The 12,611-nt window shown below is 37.8% G+C and overlaps 1 protein-coding gene across 1 annotated transcript in view; it reads right to left on the reverse strand.

Annotated features, from left to right (window-relative positions):
- The window catches only part of ASZ1 (ankyrin repeat, SAM and basic leucine zipper domain containing 1), a 105,503-nt gene extending 93,901 nt beyond the window's left edge, over positions 1–11,602 (reverse strand). Inside the window, exons 1-2 of the mRNA XM_069106961.1 lie at positions 11,379–11,602; positions 2,910–3,032 (exon numbers count right to left, since the gene is read on the reverse strand). Coding sequence (XP_068963062.1) covers positions 2,910–3,032; positions 11,379–11,475 — 220 coding nt within the window. The 5' untranslated portion in view covers positions 11,476–11,602. The remainder of the gene's footprint in view (positions 1–2,909; positions 3,033–11,378) is intronic.
- Between the last annotated feature and the right edge of the window lie 1,009 nt (positions 11,603–12,611).

The raw sequence follows: 12,611 nt of genomic DNA on the forward strand, positions 1-12,611 counted from the left end.
AGGCTAGGTGGCGCAGTGAGTAATGTGCTGGCCCTGGAGTCAGAAAGCCCCGAGTTTGGTTCCAGCCTCAGACACTTAGCACACGAGGAGAAAAAAACCACTAGCTGTGTAACCTTGGGCAAGTTACTTAACCCCAATTGCCCTCCAAAAAGGCAAAAAAAAAAAAAACCAGAAATATTCCAGTCCCTGCCCTCAAGAGGCTAACTTTCAAGTGGATCAAGTGGATGGAAACCACATACACCCAAAGGTAAGAAGATAAAAATTGTACACAAAATAAATATAGAGTAGTTTGTTAGTTTTTGCAGGAAGAGGAGGGAGGACACTAACAACTGGGAGGAATCAAGAAAAACCTCTTAAGAGGTAAAAGCACTGGAGTTGTACCTTTGAAGTAAGGTAGAGTTCAAAGAGGCAGTGGTAAACGTAGAGAACAATCTAGGCATTACAGACCCAAAAGGAGAAATAGGACTGAAACTTGTGATCAGGTGAAATCTTAGAGTTTAAAATACTGAAGGTTGAACAGTTTTAGGTGATAATGGGGTCTCATTTATAATCACTCATGGGAGTGGTTTGAGAATGAAACTAAAGATTCCTTGGAGTAAAGAAGGTTTGTGAACTGGGAGATAAAAGGGCCACTAAGTCACTACGGTTAAAAACAGAGGTTCAAATGGAGGGGAAGACTGAACCAGGTAGATAACTCAACTTACTGAGGAAAAGTAAAATGGAGCTTCATTTAAAACACACACACACACACACACACATGTATTTATAATCATTGATATAAACAAATGGAGTGAACCTCAAAGGAGGAAAGGTTAGTGAATAAAGGTGACTTAGAAATATGGGCATATAGCTGATTTTTCTTGGCTCTATCTAAGGAATAGGCTCAACTAGAAATTGTAAGAAAGTCAAATTATGAAATTTAAAATTTAGTAGGAACTTCAAGAATAAAATCCTTTGAAAGAAAGAGGACGAAAGTAATTCATACAAATGGAAGTTTAAAGTTTAAACAAGATAAACTAGTCCTAAGTTGTGAGGTTTTCTCATAAACCTGTACCCAATTCTGCCCACTAGTTTTCTTTGTACATTTACAGGTATGTAGAAGAAATTTACATTGCTGTGTGATCCTTTTATGATTTTTAGACTCCACTTCATAATCTCTTATAAAGCTGATTTGTGATGCGGTTTTAATTTGCTGTGGAAACTTACTAGTTGGCTTGTTAACCTCCATGACTTGATCTCCTCCGACAATCTTGATAAGTGACCATTTTCTATCCTATTTCCAGGTACATGGCTATCACTGTCTAGATGGTCTATTGGATGGTCCTTTGCTTACCTTGCACCTTGAGAAAAGCTCACCACTACACAGATGGGCATGGGGAAGAAAAATATAAAAAAAAAATTGAAGAACCCTATCAAAATCCACTCATATCCCAATAATTGCCACTGCCTTGATAGCATAGCTGTCTCCTACTCTCAGCTTATGACCAGGTATCAGCTCTTCTTTTCCACATATATTACCTACTTCCCTGCAGGGGACTCTGACTTTTCCATATCCTACCCCCCTCTTATTTTCTTCATACAGGTTTCATTGCTGTACCTTGCTCACGTCCACCACTGGCCTCAGGTTGCAGTGAAAGTTAATGCACTACTATTACAGTCTCCTGTAATGACTCTGAGAGTCATCACTTCCTGTCAGAATCTAAACAAACCACTCAGATAGGTCAAGCCTGGACCACTAGTATATACCTTCATCTAAAAAGTCACTAACTTGGGCTGGAGCTAGGACTCTAGTCATCCGTATCTTCACAACCAAAGAGAGCAAGGTCTGAGACGGCATCCTTTAGGTCCATAGGTCAATGACCAGGGCTAAGAACAGGACTTCTGAGAGTAGTTCTGCTAACATAATCAAGACAAGGCACATTTCCCTATAAATGTGAGATGTTAAGAGCTGGTAACAGTGGAAGCAACAACTTTACCTACTAATTTCTTTAGTTTGAAGCTTTTTAAAAAAAATTACTACTCTTGTTTTTAAATTAGTTTAATTTCCATCTATTTCCTTTCCCCATAACCCCTACTGAAAAGAATTAAAGAGAAAACAAGACAGTTCAGCATAATTAACCAAAATATCAATGAAGACTCACAATATATGCAATATAATAAATGTAATATAATCTCCCTAAGGTAGGGGTCTGTCATTTTTGTCTCTGTGTCTCCAGTGCTTGGCTCACAGCAGATGCTTCATGCCTGTTGCTTGACTGATCTGTACCTACTGTCTCCCATCTCTGCAAAGGAGATTTGAGTTTTCTTAACTCTTCTTATGGAACAAAACTGGTCATCATAATTTACACAGCATTAACTTTAGGAGTTTTTTTGCTGTTTTTCTTTCCCCTTACATTATTTAGTTATAATTTCTAGTATTCTTGATTCCTTTTACTTCACTTTGCATCAGTTCACTGAAATCTTCCCATGCTTCAATATATTCTTCATTTTCATCATCTGTTATAATGTAATAGCATTCCATTACATTTTTGTATGACAATTTGTTTAGACATTCCAAGATCAATTGGCATTTACTTTGTTTCCAACTCTCTGTAGCTACAAAAAGTGCTGCTATGAATATTTTAGTGTATGTGAGGTCTTTCCTTGGATCAAAGGACATAGACATTTTTAGTCATTTTCAATAAAGGAACAAGAGAAGTGGGGTGGTAAAAGGATCGATCCCACTTCCCTGTTAACAGAAAGATTCAAAATGTCTATTATTTCAAATTTAATTTTGAATGTAAATTTTGGTACTTAAAACACTACCCAGATGAAATTATTTTGTTCATAACAGTGTACCACTTGGAATTCATCAAGATAATATAAATAAATAATCAAATTTATCATGTGTTAATTCTTAAATATCTTACCTTTATCAAAGCTTGCATTAGCCCCTCTGTCCAACAAGACACGAACCAGCTCCACGTTAGCAATATTAGCAGCACACATAAGAGGAGTCCATCCAAATTGAAAACTGGATTCCACACTCATTCCTGTAAACATAAAAATAAGTCCTGGGATTAGAAAGAACCTTGTAAAGGTTCCTCCAATAAAAACTTCCAGAGGCTGTGAAATGCACTTTTATTTTGAGTGAGAAAATAAAACACTGCTTTCTCACTATTGTGACTTCAAACAATGTACAAATTTTGAGAGCTTCAGTTTAAATTATGGATTAGATGACTTTTCAGGCTTCTGTCAGCTCTAAAACTCAGTGGTTCTATCACTATAGCTAAAATACATTCTAACCAAAACATATTTAGACTTAAGGAATGTATATAAAGTGAAGACATGTATTTCTTATTATAGTAGAAGCCCTCAGTGATAATGACTATCCATGTTAAGGGTTACTTTATATGACCCTTAGAAAAATATATGAAAATTTATTTTATAAATTTTATTTTATAAATTTTAATGGTAAGTGGCATATGAAAATAACTAAATTACGTAAAGAAACTTCATAGTATATAAATACCCAACTTTTCATTCTGTTATTATTATTCTATTACACAAAGAGATATAAGGCAAGACTGAGGATTTAAATTTAGGAGACTTGGATTCAAATTCTAGTTATTCCTTTGACTCTGAGCATTTTACTCATTTAAGTTTTCTGGGCCTCATTTTTCTCAGCTATAAAATAAGGGGGTTGAATTAACTCAAAGGTCTCTTCCAGCTCTATATCTATTACCCATGATCTAGCTGGAGTGAAGTTTCTTCCTCTACTTTGAGGCAGTTCTGCCCTCTCTTGCCCCCATCCCCCCTGTTTAAAACACATCCAAACTTTGGGGCCCAAGGCATCAACATATGGCTATCACAGGTGAGTATCTGATCCAACACAATTCCCTACCACCTCTGCTTTTAATTTGGGAAATTAATGCTTATACCTGACCTGCTCCTTCCCTTCTTTCTCTCACACCTCATATCCAAGTTATTTACACTTCAATCATCAGTTATGTTTATGCTTCACACATTACTCAATACTCCAATTTTATGATCTCACTGATGTGACTTCTTCCAGAGGTACTGACTGCAATCTAATTAAGCCTATGCAACGTTTGTCCATGTCTTCCCATAAATTCTCCACAGAGGGTCCTGCCTATTGTTCAGGGGACCTTCCTCTAAATATCTTTATATGCTAGATAGGGTACTCCGATTCTCTCACTTGCTGTAAGATTGGCCCAATTCCTTTTCCACCTATAGATTTAACAACATATTTTATATAATTTTCCTACAGTTCTTCATTGGAAATATGCCACACTCTACCTATATCCACCATGCATGCATCTCTGCACTGCCCTTTGGGAAAATCTACAGAAACCAAAAATTTTCCAAAAATGTTTATGCTTACTGATCTTCATTAAAGATTTTTTTCAAACAAATCCTGATAGGATTCAGGTCACCAAATGTGCTATTTGTTTACAACCATACAACCCAAAAGACCCCAAGGTAAAGACAGCAGTTTCTGGGGATGATGGGCCATTCTTGTGAAGCAGGACACCTGAAAGCACTGTGAGAACTATTGGGCCTTACCAATGATCTCTGTAGCTAAAATCTTAGGAACAACTGCCTTTTCTATTCACACTGCAGTAGAAATCTTCTACTTGTAATATCTTCTTCAGAGTTCAAGTTCATTGAGGACAAGGACTATATTCTTTTCTATTTGTATCCCCAGTATTTAACACAGTACTTGTCTTTTTTGTTGTTGTTGTTTTTTGGAGGGGGGAAGGCAGGGAAATTGGTGTTAAGTGACTTGCCTAGGTCACATGGCTAGTAAATGTGTCAAGTGTCTGAGGCTGGACTGAACTCAGGTCCTTCTGACTCCAGGACTGGTGCTCTATTCACTTCGCCACCTAGTCCCCCCACAGTACTTGTTTTTAACTAAGCACTTAAATAGTTTTTTTTAATGCCTATTTATTAAAAAAAAAAAAAGACAGCTGTATGGGGTCTTTGAGGAACACTTTATAAATGTTTTATAAGGAAACTAAAAAAAAAACCACAGGTATGATAAAGGCATACATAGGAAACTCTCCTCAACTTGCTATGGATTCTTAATACAGAAACTGCAAAGGATTAAGTCAGCATTTGCAATAGCAGATAATAGACATTATATCTCCAACTTGTATGCCTTTGGACAAGTCTCCCATGCCTGGAATATCCTCTCTTCTCATCCATGCCTACTGGCTCAGCTAAAGTGCCCTCTCTTCTGAGAGGCCTTTCTTGATCTTCACAACCTCCAGTTCTTTTCCTTCTTACCATCACCTACCTCCTGTCATTTTGCACTTACTTCATACATATTCATATATGTAATCAGGTAACCACTATTACTCTGAACGAGAATGTTAGCAAGCTTCTTGAGGTACTATTTTGTCTTTGTACACCCAGTGTCTAGCACAACGCCTGGCACATGTTTGGCACTTATATACTTGTTGAATTGAATTAGTCTGCCATGTTCACACCACATAAGGAAAATCACATATAATTCTGGGTGCCACAGTTCAGAAAGCATATGAAAAGCTAGAAGTTTGTACAAACAAGGCTAAACAGGATGACAAAGGATTAATTGTTATACCACACAAAGCCTGATTCAAGGAATTGGGCATGGTCAAACTGAAGAAGAGACTTGTGGGTGGGAGAAGTGAGAGAGAGACATGATATATCTTCAAGAACTATCATGTGGACAAGAAAATCAAACCTGTTCTATTTGGCTCCAGAAGGCAGTACTAGGAACAATGGATGGAAGTTATAAATTGGCATATTTTGACTTGATAGAAGGTAAAACATCCTGTCAATTACAGCTCCCCAAAAGCTCAGTGAGGCTCAGTAGTTAATTCCTTGGTATTGAACTTTTTAAATACAAGACTAAGTGACCATCAATAATGATGTTATTAAGGAGATTCCCATACAGGCACAGACTGAGCAGGATGTCTTCCCTTCTAACTCTCAGAGTCTATGATTAAATGCTAACTAAAATATTTTAGAATATGTAAAATATATATTTGGGAGTTTTGAAGCAGAAAGAGGAAAGGGTTGGATAAAAGTTAAATGAGAGAAGACCTTTAGATAAGAACAAGATTTGAAGGGAAAATACTCGCAGAAATGGATTTACTTTTTGATACTGCACTAAATGACATTATTTTGAACTGCTTTTATATAGGGCAGAGGTTCCCACCACTACATGACAAAATAGCTGTAAAACACTAAGAACACAAACTGCTTTGCCCTCACAGCTCCTGGAGCTAGACCTATCAACCATATTATAAGGGATCATAGACTTAGACCTGTAACTGATCTTTTAAGTCACCTAGTTCAATTCTCTCATTTTACAGTTGAGGAACTAAGGCTTTGAGAGGTGACATGGCCAAGGTCACACAGAAACTAACAAAGCCAATATTTTTAAGCCAGGTCCTCTCCAAACCCAACATATCTTCTACCATGCCACACTAGCTCTGAGGAATTAGAAGAGGTTAGGGAAATAAAATTTAAGAGTTCCAGGACTTTGGCACTATTCAAAACTCTTAATAGCTAGTAAAGTCTCAGATTAAAAGAAAGGATTATATCTGTTTTATTGGTATAAACAAATCTTGGATAAGGAAAACTCTCTCTACTAATATAGGCTGGCATCTCATCAGTAATCTGTAAGGGACACACACAGACCATGCATACATGATAGGACCTGAATGCAGATTCTCTATGCACTACACTATTTTACTCCTCTGTTTTACCTATGATAGATCTATATTTCTTTAATAAGACTAATCTGTCTACTTAAGATCCAACATCTGGCATAGTAAAGTTCGACTGCTTATACATTCCTCAACGGAGTATCAATTTCAAAAAATAAGTGGAAGCATGTGCATGCATTATATGAGTTACATTACACTTTTAAAAACCATTATTATTAGTTTAGCATATTTACATTATGTTATACATATGTATAGATGTAGTGTATTTATTTGCCCTTAAATTTGGAAAAGATGGCCCAACTATTTTATTTCTAAGGTTTCAACTGGCCAGTCTGGTGTAAGATCTTACAGTTGACTGTTAGGTATGCCATCATTAAAAGGAAGTTTCACAAAGTAATACTGCTACTAATAACACCAGTAATACCACTAATAAAAAATACTATTTTTCCAATAGGAAAAATACAAGATGCTGAAAAATTAATTACAATTAACTCCCAAATGTCAACCCGCACTAACATATATTACCTCATTTGGGAGTTCTCTATACCAATAAAACCAGATTTCAACCCTCTTTCTCCCTATCCAAATTTTCTACAGTCATTTATATAGTAAGTGATAATCACTGAGAAAACAAGTTTTTTCCTACAAGCTTTCTGCTAAAGTTTCCAATAATGCTGAGAATAGGCAGCTAGTGATACAAGGGTAGTGAAATGTTATTTCTACTTTTATCCTTAGTTCATAAAAATGGGGTAAAATGTGAAACGTAAGAACAATATATAAAATATCAATATGAAAAATGCCTTTTTAAGAGAAATGCAAATTAAAACAACTATGATGTTTCACTTCAGATGTATTGGATTGTTAAAGTTGACAAAGAAGGAAAATGGCAAATACTTGAGGGGTTGAGGATATTAATGCACTTTTGGTGAACCATATGATCTTATCCAGCCATTCTGAAAAACAATTTAGAAGTATGCCTCAAAAGTTATTAAACTGTGCATATTCTGAACCAGTGATAAAGGTCTATACCCAAAACAAATCAGGAAAAGAGGAAAAGCAGGCCCATCTGAACAAGATATTTATAATATTTCTGCTTGTGGTAGCAAAGAATCAAAAATTGAGGGGTGTCAATCAGGAAATGGCTGAACAAGTTATCATATATGACGAAAATACCATTATGTTCTAAGAAATGACAGAGTGGTTTCAGAAATACCTGGGAAGACTTGTAGACACTGACACAGAAAGAAATTGAACCAGGAGCATTATTTACAGGATAACAATATCATATAGACAATCAACTTTGAAAGGCTTGGAAATTCTGATCAACACAATGACCAACCCATAATTTCATAGGCTTAAGAAGGATATCTATATCCTGAGAGGTGAGATTGAGAATTTTTTTTATATATGGCCAATGGGGAAATGTTTTGCATGACCAAGTTTGTGACAAAAATTATGTTTTTCACGCTTTCTCAATAGTATGGTGGAGAAGTGTGGAGGGAAAGGAGGATTTTATCTGTAAAGTAAAATTACTATCAATCTTATCTCCAATATTAAGAAAATAAAAGCTGTTCTACTAGTCTTGCTTTTATTCATTTATTAATCACTTGACTAATATTTATTGAGTGGCTACTATGGATTCAACATTGAGGGAGACACTTTGAGATGATGTAAAACAATTATCCTCCCAGTTCTCCAAGCTCAAAACCTTGAAATCATCTTTAATTCCTTATTCTCATCAAAGCAGCAAGCTTACATTTATGTTTTACTTGAAGGCTTGCAAAGTTACATACATGTTACATACGTGATCCCATCTGATTCTATTAATAAGCCTGTGAAATACATATTATTATCCCCATTTTACAAATGACTATACAGATACAGAGCTAGTGTCAGAAGTGTAATGAAGATCCAGCTTTTTTACTTCAAGACTCGTGCAATGCTGCCTCAGTCAAGTTTCTGTCAAATGTTTCCAAAGCTGATCTTTTCCTCTCTATTGCCATCACCCTTGTTCATCACTTCACATCTAATTACTGTGATACTCTCCAGGTTAGTCTCCCTGACACCTATTCCTAATCTCCCCATTCCCCATCTCCATCTTGAATACTGCTGCTAAACTCTCAACTCTGGAAAAGACAGGAGAGATGGATGGATTGGACCCTGAGCTGAACAAGGACAGCTGGATACACTGCTTTCAAGAAATTGCAAAGCTCCATTAATGATCTCAAGCTTCCTATGAAAACAACAGCCCATCTTTTAATATCAAAATTCTCCTGGTATTGCTTCTGGCTGAAACTATGTCCAAATAATTAGAGGGAAATAGTGAATAATAGGTGTGAGGAGGCAGCAAATATGATCAAGGAAGAACACCAAAGAACAGGAGTAAAAGACATCATAAAGAAATTATGTGATAAAAGAAAATGGGCTAGTCACATATAACAGTGAGGAAACATATATGAACAGCCAATGCTCCATGAGTCCACCTCTCCCACTGTCAGGAGAAAACAAAAAGCAGCTTCCAAGAAATTGAAGAGACTTCCTATGGGAAACTTATGGGAGGACATGGATATGTGTTGGCAAGATAAGCAAGCACAGATGCATTTTTATCTGCATTGCAGAGTGCATATCTAAACTGATGAGCTCAAATATCCATTTGAATATTTAAATGTCACTGCCCTCTAAAACAAAAGAAAAAGTAATCCAGCTTCAGATTTTCATGCAGGTATTCAGGGCCCTCCATAATTCAGTCCCTCCCCTACTCCCCCACCTCCAACAATCCAAACTCAATTTATCATCAGTCCTTTGCATAGGAAATTATAACAATACAGTATTGGATAAGCATAAGATGATTGGTATTGCTTATTAAGTAGCTAAGGAAGTTGAGTAGGACTCATCACAGGTTTGAAAAAGAGGAGGAAATATGAACTAGAGCAGCTAAGTGATGCAGTAGATAGAGTGCAAAGCCTGGTGTCAGGAAGTTTCATCTTCCTGAGTTCAAATCAGGCCTCTGACCCTGGCTGTGTGACCCTGGGCAAGTGACTTAACCATCTGCCTCAGTTTCCTCATCTGTAAAATGGGTTGGAGAAGAAAATAGCAAACCACTCCAGTATCTTTGCTAAGAAAATCCTAAATGGGCTGACAAAGTGTCTGACACACTGAAAAATGACTGAACAACAACAGGGATATGAGATAGGTCTCTGTACACAGATCCAGACTTTCATTTCTAAGGAAGAAAAGCTTGACTTGGATTTAAAGTGTCTAAGGATTACCTAACCCTTTTATTGAGAAGTAATGTAAGAGGATTTTTAAATGAAAACCAATGCTTGTTTACTGGTCTCAAAATTCTCACCCTGAGAAGCTATGACCATCAATCACTTCCAACTCTTTGACAGTCAAATAAGAAAACATAGATGACAGCTGTTTTTCAGGTTTTCAGGTTACTTGAGCCCACAAGTTGAAAAATATTACAAGGATGACAATATCACATTTAAAATATTCCTGATTTTAGATAATGCCCCCAGGCTATCCAACTGTACTTGGTTCATTCTGTGAAAATGTAAGCTTATAAATCCTTAGATATGAATGAAGCTCTCTGCACTACCAGCATATGTATGAAGATAGAAAGAAAAGAGTTCAATCTACACTGCTAAAATATTTTAAACAATAATGATCTTGTCTTCATATCATCAATGTAGACTTATCTTTAGGTGCATTGTTCAAAATTTTTTAAATTTTCCTTTTCATGACTATTCTCTTACTTTGTAGCAAAATTTAAATCAAAAATACATTTTCCTTATCCTTTGCTGTTATATTGTGTTAATAAATTTTAAAAATAGCTATCTTTCTTTTAAAGCAACTGGGGTTAAGTAACTTGCCCAAGGTTACACGGCCAATTTTTCTGTGTGGGTGTTAAGTATCTGAGGCCGGAACCGATCCCAGGTGATCCCGGGTCATCCCAGGTCCTCCCGGGTCATCCCAGGTCCTCCCAACTCTGGGGCTGGTGCTCTTACTCACTGTGCCACCTAACCGCCCCAAAAATCCTTATTTTTAAAAAGTGTTCACTGAATATTTCCACTGGACTGGAATCAATGACCACATTTTACATAAAATTGTAACTTCCAATGGGAATTGGAATATCATAGGATTCATTATTTGAACTAATTGGGACCTAATTATACAGAGAAAATGGAAGCTACTCTGAGAAAGTAGCTTTGTTCTTCCAGTAGTTGGGAGGACAAAGAAATGTTTCTTGGAATAGGTGGAATTTGAAATGGGTCTTGAAAGGAAACGAAGAGGCCAGCATCAGGGGGCATAACATTCCAGACCTGAGGTATACCCAGTGTAAAAGAAGCTAGAAACAAGATGGGGTGTAGAAAACATTTGTAGAACTTATTATTTAGCAATATTTTAACTTTCAACATTAGATATTTATGTGTGTATATCCAGAAACTATTGATCAGAAATACTAAATGTGAAAAGATTATGCAAAAAGAGAAAAAAAACTTAGGGGAACCAATGAAACAAATCCCTTTGTACTCTGGTTCATAGCATGGCATTTTATAGGGGGTGGGGTGAGGGGGAAGAAAAACTTTGAATTATTTTGAGTTGTCACAATTTTGTCAAGGGAAAATTAGCTTGAGTTCATAACTATTCTCTCACCAGAATTCAGAAGCTCTTCAACCAATGAAACATCTCCTGAAGTCAAAGCATTCTTAAAGGTTTCATCTTTTTCTTCAGTCACTAATGACCCTTTCATTGTCTAAAGAAGCAGAAAAAGAATAACAGTTGGAAGGGACCCTCAGTAGCTATTTTCTCCAATTGTTAGCAAAAAAAAATAAGTATATAAAACATGCTTCTTACTCATCTTGCCATTGTGTGCGGCTTTAGGACACAACACTAAGCATCCTCTTTGGTTTAATACTTTAAAAAAAGGTAATCTTTTATGACAAAAATATCACAAATGATATGTTTATCACACTTTTTGATAATCATAAGAGAATCCTTAGCTGAGTTATCTTTAAACATAACGGTCAAGATGAAAATAAGGTGTTTAGAAACGGCAAAATTAAACAGAACCATGCTGCGGATTCAGGTTCACGGTAAAAACAGCTAAACATGGAATAAACATGGAAGTCTGGGGGGGGGAGGGGAGGATGGTACTTTTTCGTACGAATAACAACAACAAACTTGGGGGGACTTCCAGAACCACGTAGCCGAAGTCCCATTATCGGAAACACGCACTGGAGCACGCGGTGCGGGCCCGGGCCGCCCCCGCCCCGTGTGTTTTCATCCCGGGCCACAGGGGCGGGCGGCGCATTGCCCTGATTTCACTGGACCTCGGGCTCCAAGGGCCCGGATCTGGGCCGGGCCTCATCCTCACCCTGGGGGTGGGGGTGGGGCTGGCGACTGCAGCGACAAAACAGGGGCCTTTCCCGCTACCTGAGGCGCACGATCCATATACCCGATATCCCAGTAGTCCTCTTCGCTGTCGCTGCTCTCGCCTCCACCTGCCACGGCCAGGCAGCCCAAAGAGCCCGCCATCTTTGGCCAAGCCCGACCGACTTCCAAGGCCAAACTCTACAGGAGGACACCACTGCCTCTCCTGCCCCGCTCCCGCCCAGCGTAGCCTTGAGTCCGCCGCACCTGCGCAGTAGAGAGGCGCGTGGGTGAGGCCTAGGACGGTGACTACCAGTGGCGCTGGAAGCACGTGCGGTGCGTGCTTTTTACGTCCCTTTCCCCCCCCCCTCTCCTTACCCAGAGTGCTTCCCAGCAAGGAACCAGGCACTTGGTGTATTGCACGCTTGTAGTGTTGTGTTGGAGGGGGAAAGGTTGGCTGTCTTGCCTAGCAACAGTTTGCCCTTCTTATCCGGGAACCCTAGGTTGGCAGAATTC

The sequence above is a fragment of the Petaurus breviceps genome, unplaced genomic scaffold, assembly GCF_028583685.1.
Source record: "Petaurus breviceps papuanus isolate PSGF00001 unplaced genomic scaffold, PetGlider_PUasm1.0 84, whole genome shotgun sequence".
In the NCBI taxonomy this organism is placed as follows: Eukaryota; Metazoa; Chordata; class Mammalia; order Diprotodontia; family Petauridae; genus Petaurus; species Petaurus breviceps.